The sequence below is a fragment of the Odontesthes bonariensis genome, chromosome 10 (genome assembly GCF_027942865.1).
Source record: "Odontesthes bonariensis isolate fOdoBon6 chromosome 10, fOdoBon6.hap1, whole genome shotgun sequence".
NCBI lineage: Eukaryota > Metazoa > Chordata > Actinopteri > Atheriniformes > Atherinopsidae > Odontesthes > Odontesthes bonariensis.
The window spans coordinates 11,439,076-11,457,539 of record NC_134515.1 but is presented as its reverse complement, the minus strand read 5'-3'; the positions used below and the strand labels follow the sequence as shown (position 1 = coordinate 11,457,539).

The following is an 18,464-nucleotide window of genomic DNA, read 5'->3' as shown; positions in this document are numbered from 1 at the left end:
TGTAGTTTTACGTGCTTAGAGTGCCCACCACCAAGCTTCGTAGAATCACTTTATATTCCATAAAGATTTTTATCCAAATGGAAAGTGTTCAAATTAAGTGATCTAAATTCTGGTTTTTGGATTATATTGGCATCTGTCTTCACTTGAAATGTTCATTTGGCCACAGTAGCTGCCAGACATATCTTAAATCAACATTTGGAAGTTGGGGTCTGATAGCACTTCCTCCTGGTTTATGTGATGATGAACTGCACTGTAACTTTCCACAGGACTGTCCTCTGTGAGAACACTATCAGAATAGGATTAATTGACCACCTCCACTGTTGAATCATTTAAAAAGTTTGATGTAACCCATGATGTAACTGAGATTAAGTAATTATTAATGACTTCACACAATTTATTAGAAGTTAGGCCTTACTGGGGAAGGTCATAACATTTAGCCAGGCTACTTATTAATGATAGTAAACCCTGTGCTTTAATGGTTGCTTACCAGTGGCTAAGCTACCAAAGGGGCTTACTGATGACAAGTGTACAGGAGGTTGCCAAATTTAGTACAAGATTAATTATCATGTCGGAGTAGAGAGTCTGTTGTCTATTTACACAAAAAAAAAAATGGAAGAGCAGTAAACTTCTTCCGTGTTACACATCATTTTATAGATCTTCTGAATTTGTCAAACAGTTGTCAAAATCCGATTAACTGTCAGGTTTGAATTACGCCAAGCATAGTTGGCAAAAGACATGAGTAAATGGTTTGGCACTTATTGAGCTGCGGTTAGAAACACAATATGGTGCCTTTCTTCTAAGTTACTTACTGGAGAATTCATTTAGAAATGCATTGTGCCACCAGACAGCATGATCGCCTGGCACTTGTGATTTGGAGTTTATCCTTCATCTTCTTACTTATAAATCTTGAGTATTTCGAGGTACCTGACATGTGCCTGAAGAAGGATTCGTCTGATGTGCAGAGTTAGATGCTCTGATTAATACAATACTGATTGATGAGGAAATCTGTTTTCCTCATAGCATGACTTCCTAATTTGTTGTGGGAAAACACTGATGTGACTAAAACACAAATCATTTGCTGCTATCATTAAAATTAACTTAAGCTCAAGAATGGCGCATAAAAGCTGAATCTGCTTTGTGACTATTGTATTTTTTTGTAGAGTTGAGTTTTAATTTTTTCTCCTTGTTTCTCTCTTTTCGTCCTCCTCCTCTTTCTTTAAATTAGATTTCTTCTTCTTATCTTTTCCCTTTTTTTTGCTTTTACATAATATTTTCTTTAGCAGAGCGGTGGGCTTTTGATGAATTTAAGGGAACAAAACCCCAGGCTTTGGTTTTGCGTGTATCATGTGCAGCCATGGAGCACGGAGTACTCCAGCTGTACCTCACAGCTGTCACAGTGTGGTATAATTGTGTTTGTACATACATGTTTGTACGTGTGCTCTTTTGGGTTTTTGTGGTTCTTTAACACAGTTCCAGTCAAGCTGCTTCCACAACCAATCACACAGGGACCTGTGCAGATGGAGCCTACACAAACCGGCTGTGTGCTGCTCACGCCAGTGTAGGCTGGCTGAAACCGGCTTATACTGGTTTTTACCTCAGCTGGCTGACTTTAGGGGGAATTTATGGGTTCATGAGGTAGAAGAGGGGCAACACATAATGCTGACTTAATTTAAAACATTGACGTGAGGTTTGATATCGCGACTGATTTTAGAAATTAAGCGGCACAGTTGATGCACTAAACTAATTATTTGTTGGCGCATATAATTTTAACACTAATTCATCTAAATCTATTTCGAAAGCCAAATAAAACGATTAAGAGGAGCAGCCGTTGTTATTGGGTCATGTGATTTAATATTCTGATAAAAATGCCAAGGATGATAAGATTGAATCTTCGGGAGACGAGCACTAAATCGATTAGCCCCAATGAATAGGCATAGATTTTCCTCTGTGCCAAGAATTTTTAATAACAGGAATTTGCTCAACGGATATTGGAAGTAGTCGGCTAAAGGCCTGTTTTGTTTTAAGCAGGACCATTCTATGTGAGTGAAGGAGGTTTATAAGTCAGGTTATGGCTTACATATGGTCTTGTCCTTGATGGTGATTGACTGCTGTCATAGATTTTCTCCAAAGATCGTTCATTAATCAAATATCACTAAATGCTGAATTCAAAGACCAGACTTTTGATCCGTGTCTCCCTTATCTTTTCTCTTCCGTCTGCAGTAAATGTTATGCGGTGTGCGGTTTGCCACCAGGACTACAAACAGAGTGACATTATTGACAACTATTTTGTCAAAGATACCACTGAGGCCACCAATGCGTCTGATGAAAAAGCTGCACAGGTATGTGAGAATGGCTGGTCGTGTGGAAATGCTTTTAATTAAATCTTTGCTGGTTGGAGAGCTTCCAGGTTTTTGAAAATTATTGAAAAGTCTGGTAAGAATGTGACACTGTTGGAAAAGAGTCCACTACAAGGCTTTATTGTTGTTTTAAAAATAGTTTTGGATGTTTCTTTTGTATTAAACGGTTTTATATTCAATTCAAACTACTGTGATTATTTAACAAAAAAGAGCAAGAATTAATTAATTTCAGCTTTTAAAGTCACAAAGTGTCTGTTCAGTATACACACTCCAAAGTAAAGCACTCACTAATACTTTGTTGGAACACCTTTTCTTGTGCCGCCAATAAAACCACACTATGCATAACCTGAACCATTACTCAGACAACTAATTTTAGACAGTCTGTGACCATTTTATTTAACATTACCATCCGCGATTTCTAAGAATACAGCGGCCATAGGAGCCATATCACTATCAGCGCTGTTTCTAGAGTAAATCCCAATCTGATTCTGTGTCAAGTTATTTTAGGTGCTTATTATTTTTATCTTTTCAAGGTTTGCACCAGTTGTGAAGACAATGCTGGGACCATAGGATTTTGTGTGGAGTGTGGAGAATGGCTGTGTAAGACCTGTGTGGAGGCCCACCAGAGAGTCAAAATAACCAAGGACCACAAAATTCGCACAAAGGAAGACACTGATGCTTCCACTGGTAAGATCACCCTTTCTCACAGCAAAAGATTGACTGTTTTATGAAGATAAATCTGCAAGAAACTGAAAAACACAACTGATGTTAAAACATAGTGAGTTTGGTAATACTTGTTGACTGTTGCCATGGTAATGATGCTGCAGCTTTTGCTGCTAAGATGGTAACTATAACTGGTGAGACTATACGTCTTGGAAACCCTAAACAAAGAATTTTCCTTTGCCTTCTTTTGTCTCCTGTCTCTGCAATCTTGAGAAGGCCACGAATGAAGCTGTCATGATCACGTCATTCGTTAATCATTAAATGATTAATTGTCACGCAGCTGATTGCAAATAAGAGTGAAAATGTTTGACTTTTACGCTTTTAAGTTTCAAAGGGCAGACATGACATCAATGAGAATTGCTTGAGAACTCTTGACCTTGGTTAAAATAAATACTTTTTTGAATGTTTGTTGCATTATTAGAAGCTGAGCACCTGGAGAAGTTGTTTGTGGCACCGGTTGGTGCGGTGGGGGGCTGCATGTGAGAAAGCAAATGTTTACAACATTGGCTCCAGACTTGTGCAGAAATGATCTAGCCAGTCACCTAGTATGAACTTTTCAAAGTGGTCTAGTGAGACCATGTGTAAATACAGCAAGCAAGCTAGTGTGTGTGTTACTCATTTCTGCTTTCCTTTGTATTGCTTCCCACTTGCTCGTTGTTATTGTAGCTAGAACTCGATATATATGCAGGGGCAGTTGCACTGATGGAACTTGCCGGCAGTATTTTTAAGTCGGTGATTTGATAGGCATCCCGCAGTGAAGACATCCACATAATAAAAGAGGAGCTGCCAATCACTAAACAGATGAGTCATGTTTAATGGTTGGAGGAAAACGGTATTCAAGTGAATTTGACTTGCAGAGAAGACGCAGCATATGTGCAGGTCATGCAGGTCGAGAAACTTAAATCAACTTGCACGACAACGCGTTCATCTTTTACTGCATTGCTATTAAATGCTTAAAAGTTTACAGAAATGCCAAACTGCTGTTTTATTTGAAAGAAAGACATCGAAATTGGGGATTCGTTATTTTAATGATTATGTTTAAAGACTTTTTTAAAGGAGTACTTCACTCTGTTTTTCCTTCAGAAAAGCAGTTTGATAAGTGGTGTGAACTAGTCACCTGTTGATAAACTGGATAAAAAAACATTTACGCTCACTTGAGGTTTTGAAGAAGACTTTGTGCGCATTAAGGGGCATGAAAACATTTTTGTGAATTGCGGGTGATCTGGCAAAGATTGAAATGATGTGACTCGCCAGCTGTTTTTGGTCTTGGCCGGCTCACAGTAAACTCACAGGACTGACCGGTGTCTTCCCAGATATGATATAATATCACTGCTCTACACGGAGATGAAACTAATCTCAGAGGAAGAGCTCTCTCATTTTTCCTCTATTGCATGTCCTCACTTCAGTTGTTGTTTTTATCCTCAAGGTTAGTTTCTGGTTAAGACAGCTACTTCCTCTGCTGAATTACCACCACTGGCAGTGTAGCCTATTGCACCACCCTTTTTTATTCTCCTCGTTTATTCTGTTCAAACCAATTCCTGGAAAATTGTCTCTTCACATTTCTTTTTTTGATGCTTTTGCACAGGATCGCTTCAGATTTGCTTGACTAATGGATAGAAGCCTGACTAGTTCATCATTAAATTGATTTCTAAGAGTTTGTTATGGGAGGTTATACAGTCGCTCCAAGGGTTTCAATATCTTGTGAACCTCTAGGTTCTCTGCAACTGAATAAGATCGTAAATACTTAGCTATGAGAGTATCAAATGATTTTGTTACTCTTTCATACAGTTGGATTATAAATCTGACGGCACCTCAGCAATTTTTGGCAGCTTAGTGTGGTTGGTCTTGTCCCTCTGGGTGTATGTGTTGGGTCAGGATGAGAACAGCTATTGAGGTTCCTCATATTAGTTTCTGCTGCTTCCTCTGCTGTTACTTCAGTGTTTGACAGGAGTTTAATATCATGTAACAATGTAATTGCAGGTTTCTTGTTTTTCACCAATTAAACATTGTACTCTATATTATAATTTGTGTCATGATCGGAGCTTACTTTCTTCATCATGTCCTGCATCTTGTGCGCTTTACTGAAGTATTTTACAGAGAGAATCTTCTGCTGTGAAGTGCACGTGTGAACAGCAACTGTAGAAGGAAATCTGGACCTAATTCTATGAAAATTCTTCAGTGTTCATGTGTGAAAGCACTTTAGTTTCATGCAGGTGAACAGAAATGATTGTATAAAAAGGTTATCAGATGGTCATGTAGTAATTGTGAAAGGCCTGGTTATGACTTGACTTCGAGGGCTTTTATGTGTCTTTATTTCTGTTTATACATGTCATTTCATCACTTCTGTTTTCACAATCCAGGTTCTTCTTGTTACTTTTTTTTTTTTTTTTTCCTTGGCCGTTAATGATGACTTTGCATCTGTGTTTCGACAGAGTCCGTCACAACATCAGGACAGAGGCCTGTTTTCTGTCCTATTCACAAGCAGGAGCCTCTGAAACTTTTCTGTGAGACGTGTGACACATTGACCTGTAGGGACTGTCAGCTTCAGGAACACAAGGAGCACAGGTAGACTGGTGTGCACACATGTATTTAATCACCAACTTACTGTCAGTTTCTGATTTTCCAGCTTCCTTATCTGGTAATGACCAGTACTTTTCAAAAATCTTGCCAGCAAAGGTATTTTGCCCATATGCTCATAATTAATCAGATTAATGAATCATTGGTTGATGAAGATTTAACGTTACAGGACCGATTTAGACTTTAAATATGATTTAAAACTGAGCAGACTTACTTCTTTTTTCCCCCACAGCAAACAAATAAGTCTTTGATGGGATGCCAACCCAGTTACTGGTTTCAAATCATTATTATAATCATTAAATCAGTTGCAGAAATATGAAAGATGCCTCAAAATAGTGATGCCATAAATAAACACAAGACAGTCACAAGTTGCAAATGTGCACATTAATCTGTCCAGGTTTTAAGATGTGTGGTTTACAAAGATGATATATTATCAACAATATAAATATAGTTGTACTCATGCAACATGCTGGAGAAATAAGATGTTTTGAGCATTCCCAAATGACAGGACATGTTTTTTTTTTTTTTATTGTGAATTTTTAAGTTTATTCTCTAAAAGCCTTATTTATTTTTTGACCCCCTGATAATTTGTGCTTTCCTGTGATATTAAAACCAAGCTAATCTGTTCCTTGAACATATTGGTGAGCTGTTATCAACCTTCTCCCAGGTACCAGTTTCTGGAAGAAGCCTTCCAGAACCATAAAGGATTCATCGAGACCAACATGGCCAAGCTACAGGACAAAAAGAACTATGTCCATTTTTCTCTCTCTCACGTGCAAAGCAGGTGAGTTTTGCATGACCAGATTCCTCTTCAGCACACACAACAGACAGTTTCTGAATGTCTTTACCGATGGCTGTTATTTTTAAGCAAAACATTTACTGTGTTTCTTTAAATCCAGGTTAAAGGAGCTGAATGAGACGCATAAGAAGGTGGAGCATGAGATCAAAATTGCAGTATTTACTCTTATAAATGAAATCAACAAAAAGGGCAAGTCTTTGCTGCAGCAGCTGGAGGTAAGAGAATATTAAAGCCTTCAAAATGTGCTGCAAAATTACTCAGAAAGCTAACTGCTTTGTTGGAGTTGTGGTGGAAATTTTAGGAAGGCACAGAGTCAGTAATTTTCTGAGGAGATAAGATGCTTTTAATAATATCTTGCAAGAGAGAACAACACAGTACAACGTACAGAGCTGCTCTGACCACTTGGGCAAAAACAATTCAGTTATAATGCAGATTATTACGTAATCGCTCCTTTGATATGTTCAAGCATTTTTATCTATTTTCCCTCCCTTCCTGCATCCAAGGCTACCTCGATCTTTCCCAGAATCCTAAAGTTGTTTCACACAATGCCGTCATTGAAAGAAAAACAGGTGTCTTGCAGGAGGTTATTACAGGTTATACACAGTAACACTCAATACAATGTATATAGGAATACATTTTTCCCTTACAGAGTGGATTTAAAACCGTAGTAGCATTAGGGGTGGGCGATATGGAAAAAATGTTGTATCACGATTTTTTTTGCATAAAATCACGATTTCGATTTTTTTATCACGATCTTCCATCCAAAAAGAAAAAGAGCAATTACAGCAGAGTTAAGTCGACATGCTGAACCACAGAAGAGCTAAGGAGTAAAAGAAAGAATTTGGCAATCAACACATTGTAATTCAACTGTAACCCAATTCAAGATGAAAAATAATGATCTAATTGATGACATCTGACACATTGAGAGTGAAGCAACCGGAAATAGAAAAACGAACCACTGATGACGACTTGACTCCACCTCATGATGCCATTTAGCAACAGATGAGCAACGCTGCATGTTCATTTACTGCAGCCACAGTCACGCACTGCCATCACCAGAGCGCCCTAAAGGAATACTTTTCAACTGTGTAATGTTTGTCACGGTCGCGGTGCATCCCTTTTCTCTTGCACCGTAGTTAGCTTACGAGCTAGCGGTTTCCTCATCCGACCCGAAGAGTGCTGCTGCTGGCCGTGAGTTTCTCCCGTGCGCCGCTATGGATGGGCTGTGGATGGTGCACGACGCACAGTTCGCTATGATTGGTCGGTTAGGTTAAGGACGCCCTGCGTCTGCCGCATCGGCGGGAACCAGCATTAAAAAAAAAAAAAAAATCATTGCGCTGATTGGCAAAGGCGATCTATACGGTTTCTCTAATTTGGTAGATCGCCTGCGATTCTCCACTCTTCCTCGCCAGTCACGATTTTATATCGTCAGATCGCGCACCCCTAAGTAGCATGTATTTATGAGAGCTCAGCCTGTGCCTGTTTATGAACTATAACCTCACTGATGCAGTCATTTTACCTGTGCACTCAGTGTTGACATCATTTCAGTGATGTTCAATGTTTTTTGTTGTGTGTCTGGACTATGGCCATACATACAGATATGACGAGACACCCGACACTACATTTGTTTTTATTATTAAGAGTACCTATACTTTCTCAAGAATTATGGACATTTGATTCATATTTGTATTTTCATAGTTTACTGACTTTAAACTTTGACAGTATGATTGACTCACAATTTTAATACATTTTCCTCCCCCATTAATATTGTAGTCTGTACTTCTTTCCCTTTTTATAACATTACTTAGTATAGTCGTCAAATCTAGTTAATATACGGTATTTTAATACAGGCCCCCATGATGCGATGGTTATATATTTATTTTCACCTCATTCTATTCCCCCTTTGTAATAACACAACACATCTAACAACTCATTCCATTGATGTGCATATCGTTTGTAGATTGTTTTTGACAAAGACTATCTCTCTCTCTCTCTCTCTCGCTCTCTCTCTCTCTCTCTCTCTCCATTCAGACTGTGACCAAAGAGCGCAGTATGAGGCTTATAGCTCAGCATAAGGATACCACCCAACTGGCCCAACAGATCCACCATGTGCTCAACTTCTGCCACTGGGCCATCACATCTGGCAGCAGCACAGCACTGCTCTACAGCAAGAGACCGGTATGTCTCTCACGGGCCCCTCATGATTAACAGTTTAAGACACTCAAACGTGATAAAAACATTAGCCAATGTGACTGCTTTGTAAGCACAGAAAGATACGCTGAGCTTTACTTTGAGAGGAACATTTGAATATGTAGGTAGTATACCGGTAGTGAATGTGCCCTGCATCTGTATTAAGGTGTAATCTAGAACCACAGCATTTTGTTTGGGGGTATGCTTCTGGCCAGGATAATTCTATATCCATTGTTAAAGGTAGGGTAGGAGATCCTGGATTTTGAGTCCAGCGAAGCTGCATTTTGAAAATACACAGGTAAAAAGTCCCAACCCTTTTCTTCACTTTCCCCCCGAAGGCACGCCTCTAGAGTACATGAACGAGCACGAAGGTGCACGAGCGCTGTTCTGACAGCAAGCATCGATCATTGCCATATTTAGTATTTAGTATTTAGTATATGATAACTATACGTTTAATAATGCTAGGTGCTAGCCAAGCTGGCTCTAGTTTAGCTTCCTGCCAAGCTTCTGGGCACGTGTAATTCGTTCACGGAGCAGGGTACGCGCACAGGGGGAAGGAGGTGGAGGGAGGAGCAGATTGCAGTTTGATAGACGGCATCAGTATCCAATCATTGTGAACGGTCCGTTCACAATGATTGGATACTGTTTTTCCTAGATTGTACGTTCTAGAGGCCACTAAAACTTTTCATATTTGTGTCAAAACTTTTAATTAATTGGTTGCAATGGGGGTGTGAAGAGTATTTCAAGCAATATGTAAAAAAATGTTCCAGAAAAAGATCCCCTACCCTGCCTTTAAAGATACAAGTTGCCTTTCTACCCCACTACTTATGGATGTTTTTTTTTATTTGCTATGTGGATTGACCTCTTAACACACCGCAGTAAGTAAATGATGATGATGATTTTATTTTGGGTTTGTGTAGTATTGCTTCTTCAAGACTTTTAGATGGATAAACTCATTCACTCCTATGTGGCCAAGTTCAGTTACTGACAAACATTATTCTCTCTGCATATGCATATAGATCATGTACCAGCTTCGTCAGGTCTTCAAGGCTAGACTGGAGCCAGCTCCACAGTCCAATGGAGTTGTGCGATTTTTCTGTGACCCCACCTTCTGGGCCAAAAATGTGGTAAATCTAGGTGAGACAAACTTATTTTCTCGGTATCCATCATAAGTATGAATTTTCATATTAAATGTAGTCTTTCGGTTTGTTTTGTTCTGGTCAAGGGTAGTTAAAAGGAGGTCTTATATTCCTAGTCTTTGCGTAGTTGTTTCTACATTAAACATAACTAACCATATGATCAGGTTAAAAAAAAGAAGAAGAATATTTCAGGGCTGTCTGTAGCTTAGTGCTCTTTTTAAATTCAGCTCACTGACATCCATCTTATGTTTTTAGGTAATTTGGTAATTGAGAAACCCCCACAGTCTGCACAACCTCCTGGTGTGATTTTGGGAGGACCAGCCATTTCACCAGGCCAAGGTCATCCAAGCAAACACCAAGGACAGATCAACCTGGCTCAGCTCCGGCTGCAACACATGCAGCATGCTTACGCACAGCAGAAACAGCAGCAGCAGCAGCAGCAACACCAGCAGCAGCAGCAACAGCAGCAGCAACAGCAGCAGCAGCAACAGATGCGCATTGCCTCCCAAATGTCCCAGCAGCATGCCAGGCAGGCAGGTCCAGCCATGGTTCAGCAACAGGTATGGAAATATTAGTATTTTAGTATTTATTTTTCTTATCGGTTTCTCTTTAGACTTCAGAGGAGCCTGATCTCTGAGGAGTTTTTGAGTGGTGGGAGGTTGTCCATACAAGATTTTAATTATTTCATAATCAAGGACTCTGAAAATTTCCCTGAGATTTAATCACATTTGAACACATTTAGCTCTGACTGAAGGAGAACTTTCTCAGTTTTCTAATTTGTAAACATTTTGTTCATAAGTCGTTTACATTTTCCAGGTCCGTTACGATCAATGATCATTTTGCTTAACATTACTCTCAATTACATACATACCTTGCAAAACTGGTTTCAGTTCGTTGGGAAGCTGAGTCCCACTCAGTTGTTTCTTTTGTTTTCAGTTGTTATGAACTGTGCGGTAAGTTTGTTGGAGCAGAAGCAGGAAATTATTTTTAGGGGTTTTGTTTAAGAACCGGTTCTTTTTCCTGCCACAACCTCACCGCTTGACAGTAGCCGAATACAAACAAATGTCTATAAAAAAAGAAGAAAAAGAAAAACATTTAGCGACGACATTCCTGTGCTGGATAAGTGGATATCAGACAGAATTTAGCCAGGCGTTGCTCTCTCTTTCTATGTTCAGTCTGATATTGCCTCCGCTACACTGACATCTGTTGGGAAGCTTGTGCGACAAAGGCATTTTTCCAGCACATTGCACTGATTGGCCAATCACTAGTTCCTCCCTGGCCCTCGCTGAACTGATTCCTTTTTCAATCAAGAAACACATTTTTTTTGTGTGTGTTATGGCTCCATGTGAATTTTTTAACTCACGGGCGATGAGTTAATGGATTTAAAAAGACTCAGGAAAGGATTATCTAACTCAGACACATTTTAGATTCTTGGAGGCTTGAGAAGCTGTAATCAATAAAGTTTTTCTGTGAAATTGATGACTGAAGTGATGAATTGATATTTCAGATGTTCAGTTCACTTTTGGCTGATTGATGATTGAATTTTCACCAGACCTCCAACTATTACATATTGATTATTTTGAGCTCAAAAATACATGAATCTGTAGCTGGTCTGTTGTATAATAACGCTTTCCTCTATTCCCCCTTGAATAGCCCCCAAGACTCATCAGTATGCAGCAACTACAGAGAGTGCCTGGGGGTATGAATGGTGGACCTGGTCCCTCGATGTACCCTTCTTCCCATCACTTGCGTCTACCTGGTCCACAACCACAAGGCCGAATGCCCACCGCGCAGCCCAGACACAATGGACAGCAGTACTCCCCCATGATGCAGCCTCAGTTACAGCGACAGGTCAGTACCAGATGCACTTCTGTGGAAATAGAATATCCTAGATCTCACTATTAAATAAATGATTTATCCAAAAATGTTAGTTCTGGTATAATTGCGGGTACCATATAGATACGGCTGGTCTGAAGCAGCCAAACAGCCTACTTAAGAAAGCAGTTTACTGTATTAACAGAACCTTGTTAACACAGCCTCTTTCTGCCTAATACATATATTTGAGATGACTAACTGACATTAAGGCAAAGTTTTACAACTATGTTTTTTCTGCCTAAAGTACTAATCTACACAATTAATGCCTGAGCCCCTTTTTGGTTTAAATTCTTCAGCAGATTTTGGCTAGAATGTTGCGTGTTTGGCTAAAAAGAAGTAGATAATTTCAAGTGCCTATCGAATTAAATGTTAGTATGTTGCATCCAAGATCAGCATATTTGTTAGCCAATAAGTAAGAATTACAAATTTGATTTATTATTAACTAGTTTGTCTACTAAAGAACTGTAACCAAGTGCAAGTGTTAACATTATTTGCTAAAATATTTGCTTGATACAATACCCGACTGTTAAAGTGTGGCTGATCTTTGATGACTTATGACCTTATGAAGTTTTTATATGCTAGAAAAGGCTGAACACGATTCATCTTTAACTTTCCCAAATGTTTTTTTTTTCTGAGTTGCCACATTTAAGATAAAGTAATTTAGTTAAAGTCAAATTTCATTAGCTGTGTGCCTGGTGTAATTAATGTAGGAAAAGGGGAAAATATGATTTACTTTTTGTTATTGAACATGCATTGTTATTATTAAATGCAGGTTAGTCTGTTTACTACAATCATGTCCAGTCATTTTGATAATTAAAATTAAATTCAGAGTGAAATGGACTTTTCGTTTACATTTAAATTCATTAAACCACACACCAGTGAGCTCAAAGAGAGCTGACAGGTTTAAAAACAAACCCAGCCTGTAACCAGATTACTTTTTCCTCAAAGTTTCTTTAACCCTTTCCCTGAAATACTTTGAGTGTTATCTCCATTTATGGCAGATGTCAGAAATGATATTTGTTGGAGTTGGTATAATTGTTTCCACTTGATCACTCACTACATGCAGTTGTAATCACAAAAAGTAACTTAACTTTACAGGTGCCTACATGTAAACTGTATTATGTTAAGTTCATGCAGTGGAAAAATTCCCTTTAGATGTCTTATTTCCCCAGAAGTTTTGATAGTTTCTTAAAACAAACCCTGGAACAAGGCTGCCATTATTCTTATGAAAATATAAAAGGCTATGTTTGCATGTCATTTTGAATTCCTAAACTTTAATTCAAAGTCCTGCTTGTATTTTTAGGGGGAGAATGTTCTGTGCAAATTTATCGTCAAACATTCCCAACTGGTGTTACATTTAGTCTCAGTATAATTATTTGTTCCTTGTAAAACACTTTATAAAGAACACGAAACAGTTTTGGTTAAGCTTTAAGTGCAAACAAATGGTAAGAAGAAATTTAAATTCAGTGAAATGACTATTTGGATTGATACCTAGCTTACCTTATTTTATAAAGAAACGGCTGAAACAGTTAATTGTTCATTCAGGTCTGCAAAGCACTGCCTCGCCAATGTATCCATACTTCTAAAGCTGACTGTTTGTCAAGTAACATATGCAGTGCAGAATGAAAATGTTCATTAATTTTCTGCATGTGAGGCGAGGTAAGAGAAACTTCCACTATATAGCCCCTTTTTCTTTGTGTCCAGATGTCTATAGAATCTGAGATGAGCCACCAAAGGTTTCGTTTCTTACTGCAATCAGGGGTTTGGCACCTTTTTCCTTCTTTGTCATTTACGTGTCTTGTGCAGCATGTGTGGTGACTCAACTGCATGATCATGAAATCATGATATTTCTGTGACACAAATATTTAGTTCCTTTTTTTTTTTTTTAAAACCTCAGAGTGACCTCCCTTATTGTTTTTGTCCTCCCTCCTTTCTCCCATTTTCTTTCCTTCCTTTTTCTTTTACTTTTTGTATGAATTTCTTTTCCTCCATCCTTCTGTGTAGCATTCGAACCCAGGACACGCGGGCCCTTTCCCAGTGGCGTCGCTGCACAATGCCAATCCCACAAGTCCGACTAGCGCCAGTATGGCTGGTGCTCATGCTCACCGTGGCCCTGCCAGCCCCATTATTGGTCCCATTGAGCTCATCCCCTCTGTCACCAATCCTGAGAATCTGCCCTGCCTACCTGAGATCCCGCCCATTCAGGTGAGCACATTTTGGTTTTTCCCTCAGTTTTCTTTTCAAAGTAATAGAATTGTAAAATCATAAATAATTCACAGAACATTTCAAATATGAATTATCTTGTTTGAGAGTAAAAGTAAAAAAAAACAGCAACAAATGCTTCAAACAAACAGAAAATATGGACGGTATGGTGAAGCAGAGTCTCATTTGGGACAATTACAATGATATGGCACAAAGCCAAAAATATTACAATATGTTAGCTGATGTTCGATAATATTCGTCTATTGCAAAAATCTGTTGATCTGTTGAATAATCGGTACTCACCAGTATGCTCTCTTAAATTGCCAGTTGGAAGATGCAGGTTCCAGCAACCTTGGACACCTTCTTTCTCGTTACATCACAGCCAGCACGCAGCATCAGCTTGGCTTAGTGGACATGAACCCCTCACCTGGACTGTCCACACTCTCTCCTGGATCGTCAGGTACCTACAAGCTCAGAAAGAAGCGCTCCTTACATCCAACAGAGCTTCTTCTTTGTGTTTTTTTTTCTGTATTCTAAGGCTGCAGGTTAAAAGAACATTATGTGATATATAAGCCATTCCTGACTTAATAAAAAGATTACCATATCATGATAAACTGTGTCGTATAAATGGTAAAGTTTGACCTCATCAGCTGCTACTTTTTTTGTCTGCAGGTCTTTCCAATGCCCACACCCCAGCACGGCCCTCCAGTGCATCCAGCACAGGCAGCAGAGGCAGGTAGGATACTTTGAAGCGTCTTGAACAACAAAGCATTCATATAATTTCAAGAAAACTTTCACACAGACGAGCTCCTAATTTGACTAAGATTAGCTAATGTCCTCATTTTGTGTGATGTGTAGCATAAATGCTTTTGATCATTTGTTTTATTACAAGTATGCTTTTTCTTTTCCCTCTGTCAAATAATTATTAACTATCTATTCAAATTTGCCCATAAATAAGATGTTGATAGGTTTGATCAGACACTAGATGCTAGATTGTGTTCCTGAAGCTGACCGTGATAATATGGGAGGTAATATCATATCCATCCCATAAGTATTTGGATGGCTACATTTTTTGTTTAGACATTGTGCTTCATGATGCTAGATTTTTTTTTATATATTGATGAATAAATACTCCCACAAACGGTCCTCTTACTCACACTAGAACCACTCCAACTACTTCAATGCAGTAGACGCATAGTGTTCAAAGATTAAAAACAATTGGATCCTCCTACATTAAGTAGTTCCTGGCCTGCTGTGTGTCACACCAATTCAGAAACAGAAGAGTTCACAAATACCACTTTGATACAAGTGGGGTTGACTGTCAATATGAGGAGTAAACTGTATTTAAAAAGCAGGTGTGCGTATGTTAAAAAGACCTTAATGACTCAACTCAAGTCTGCAGTTTTGCACATGTAAAAATGAAATAACAAAATTGAGGAACAAAGTTCTATGGACTGTTGAATCAAACAAAGATGGGAAATGAAAGTGTAGTGAAAAAGGAACAGCTCTGAAAGGAGAAGTTTGTTGTTTTTTTTTGTTTTTTTTAAACCTGGACCTTATTTCTGGCACTGTTAGCTTATAGCTGCTGTGTTGTTGTTATCCGGGGCTATCGGGGCGGCTTATAGGAAGCTTCCTACACATCGATGACTTCATCGAGCGCGCCGCTGCAGCACAGCTCATTCACTCTGTGCTCTGTGACAGTCGGCTAACTTCACTCAGAGTTTGCTACTGCTAGTTTTGTGCAACATGGCAGGATATTTATCAGATTTTGATGACGACTTTGAGTACGATGGACGTCCTTACGGGAGTGAATAAGCTGTGCTGCAGTGGCGTGCGTCAATTAAGTCATCCCACTAGACGCGTGTGTAGAAAGCTTCCTATAAGCCCCCCGATAGCCCCGGATAACAACAGCACGGTAGCTATGAGTTAACAGTGCAATAGTACGCGTTCATTCATTCATTAGGCTTAAAGTATTGATCTAAATATCTTCCGAAGGATGCCGACTTTCACCAAACTGTTATCGGTGAGTAGATGAACGTATTTTATGACAGAAATAAGGTCCAGGTTAAAAAAAAAAAAAAAAACGAGCTTCCCCTTTAAGATATGAACCTCATCTGTCAAACCTGGCAGTGCTTGGTGCGTGGCTGCCTGTAGAACTGACACACTGACATTTATTGATGATTTCACCACAGTTGGAAACAGCTAGATAATTGAAAAGATTTCCAGGACATTTCATCATCTAGGAAGACAGTGGGGCTTAAACACATCCTATGTCAAAAGCTGCCACAGACCAGATTAATGTCTTTGCCTTCAAAGACATTAATCTGGTCTGTGGGAGGGGGGGTGCATGTTTTCACTGCAGACTATTTTTGCTGTATTAAATGTCATCATTTTGTTTGACTTTACGTATGATTGTGCTCACAATATCCAGCTGTTTTCCCTTCTAAAGTTGTCAATTATTTTATTTCTGATTTTATTTTCAAATTGAATGTCCCAAAGCAGAGAGCTTAAGGAACAAAAATGCTTTCCAAATATCTACAGTTTTGACTTTTCCTCTTCAAGTTAAACGGTTAAAGAATAAATCCATGACAAGATTATAGTCATTGAGAACTTAATAAATATCGGCGCAATCGGGACATTCTGAAATTTCAGATGATCAGAAACTGCAGGAGAAAACATTCAAACAGCAGGATGCAGACGAGGCCTCACTAAATTTCTATTTTCACAGTTTGCTTTCACCTTTTCTGTGCTGCAACATAAACCAAGTTGTTAGTGTGATGACGGGATAAAACTGAGCATTTCTAGTATTAAAAGTTAACAGGGTTCTCACCTGCAGTCGTGCCTTTATTTTACAGCAACTATTTTAGTTGTCTAACCTTAACTAGTCACTCAACTAGTAATCGAATTACTGTCCTGTCTGCAGAAGCTGAGTTAAAAGAATTTAGTCCTTTTTCAGTCTCAGTTTATTCGGAGATTTCTAGTTTCCCCATGGTTTGGTGTTGTGTGCGTTTCAGCTGTAGTTCTGCAGGGAGGGCGGGGCCTGGAGGTGGAGCCACTTCAGAGCAGGTTAAGGTGAAGAAGGAGCCTGGTACAGAGGACAGCTACACCTGTACAGCTTCTTCTATAAAGACAGATGCTGGGAGGAGTGCCTGCATGGTATGATCACCATCTTTCCCCCTACTTTTAAAATAAGCCATACAGTATGGAAATGTGATAATAAACAAGACAAAACTCTACATTCGGAATCTCAAATCTTTGCTTTTGATATAGTGAGCCTCGACCGTTTGACTTTTGGCTTTTATGTACATGTTTTGTTTTTTGTTTTTTTTTGCTGTCCGCAGATGAGCAGTCCAGAGAACAGCCCCCTGGGATCAGTAGCAGCAGGCCAAGACCCTCACAAGGTTCTAGGGGAGATCATCAAAACAGAATACGAGTCGGAAACACCTTGTTCTGGACTAAATGGCAACGGTGCCACAACATCATCTTCTTCCACAATGAGCGGCATTACCTCCTCGTCTACTGAGAACACCAGCTGTAAAGCAGACCCTTCGCTCACCAATGGAAACTTAAACAAGGGGACTAAAACCACAGATAACGCAGGATCTGGAGCTACGGGGGGTCCTGGAGGGAAAGAGGATGATCCCAATGAAGACTGGTGTGCTGTTTGTATCAATGGTGGTGACCTTCTATGTTGTGACCACTGTCCTAAAGTGTTCCACATGAAATGCCACGTACCCACGATAAGAATCTTCCCAAAGTAAGTGATCAGTGGATAATATAAAGTTGTCCTTTAAGAATATAAAAAATATTACTTTTAGCCATTATTCAGGACAGTAACATCTAGATAAAATAAAAGATATTTCAGTTTTGCTATGTCACAGTTGCCACACTTAAGCACTGAAGCATGATTTACACATTGACAAATTTAACCCCTGATTTTTTTTTTTAGTAAGAACCCCAACTGTAAAGATGAATATATCAGTCTGCACATTTTGCAATACCCCCACTCTTGGTTATTCTTAATGCTCTGGTTGGTGTGATTTTTGTTTCCCAGGGGGGACTTTCTCTGCACGTTTTGCCGGAGTGTAAGCAGCCCTGAAATAGAGTACTGTGATGAAAACAGGAAACTCAAAGGAGAGCTGAGTCTAAGTCCTGAAGACCAAAGGGTCAGTCCAGTCACCACATCCTCAGAAAAGCTCTTCATGATTAGTATGAGTAATCTAATTCTCTCTTCCTCTGTCTGCAGCGATGTGAACGCCTCCTGTTGTACATTTTCTGTCATGAACTCAGCATGGGCTTTAGGGAACCTGTTCCCAGCTCTGTAAGTTTTTCCACATGACAAACACACATCTGTCATTTTACTCTATGTGATGGCTCATAAAGATTGTGAAACATTTTGCCTAGCTTAACATTCACCACATTCATGATCCCAGAAAGGTTTCTTTTACATTCATTCATTCATCGTTACATTCATCTTTGTTCTTCTCAAACACGAGGCACACAGTATCACAGACATGATTTGAAATAGAAGTTACTATAAATGGTCTCGTTACTTCAGTTTGGTTAAAACTCAAAGATGTACTTACCCCTTTTTGCAACCCA

The 18,464-nt window shown here is 39.2% G+C and overlaps 1 protein-coding gene across 4 annotated transcripts in view; it reads left to right on the top strand.

Moving 5' to 3' along the window:
- The window catches only part of trim33 (tripartite motif containing 33), a 28,858-nt gene that overhangs the window by 1,974 nt on the left and 8,420 nt on the right, over window positions 1-18,464 (top strand). For 2 of the 4 annotated variants that reach the window (XM_075476250.1, XM_075476249.1), the window contains exons 2-18: window positions 2,221-2,339; window positions 2,891-3,044; window positions 5,513-5,645; window positions 6,325-6,441; window positions 6,557-6,671; window positions 8,488-8,634; window positions 9,666-9,783; window positions 10,041-10,345; window positions 11,439-11,636; window positions 13,365-13,421; window positions 13,665-13,865; window positions 14,190-14,322; window positions 14,535-14,598; window positions 16,877-17,018; window positions 17,204-17,619; window positions 17,917-18,028; window positions 18,109-18,183. In XM_075476250.1, coding sequence (XP_075332365.1) covers window positions 2,221-2,339; window positions 2,891-3,044; window positions 5,513-5,645; window positions 6,325-6,441; window positions 6,557-6,671; window positions 8,488-8,634; window positions 9,666-9,783; window positions 10,041-10,345; window positions 11,439-11,636; window positions 13,365-13,421; window positions 13,665-13,865; window positions 14,190-14,322; window positions 14,535-14,598; window positions 16,877-17,018; window positions 17,204-17,619; window positions 17,917-18,028; window positions 18,109-18,183 — 2,606 coding nt within the window. The remainder of the gene's footprint in view (window positions 1-2,220; window positions 2,340-2,890; window positions 3,045-5,512; window positions 5,646-6,324; window positions 6,442-6,556; window positions 6,672-8,487; window positions 8,635-9,665; window positions 9,784-10,040; window positions 10,346-11,438; window positions 11,637-13,364; window positions 13,422-13,664; window positions 13,866-14,189; window positions 14,323-14,534; window positions 14,599-16,876; window positions 17,019-17,203; window positions 17,620-17,916; window positions 18,029-18,108; window positions 18,184-18,464) is intronic. The other 2 variants (XM_075476252.1, XM_075476251.1) reach the window with 1 other exon arrangement.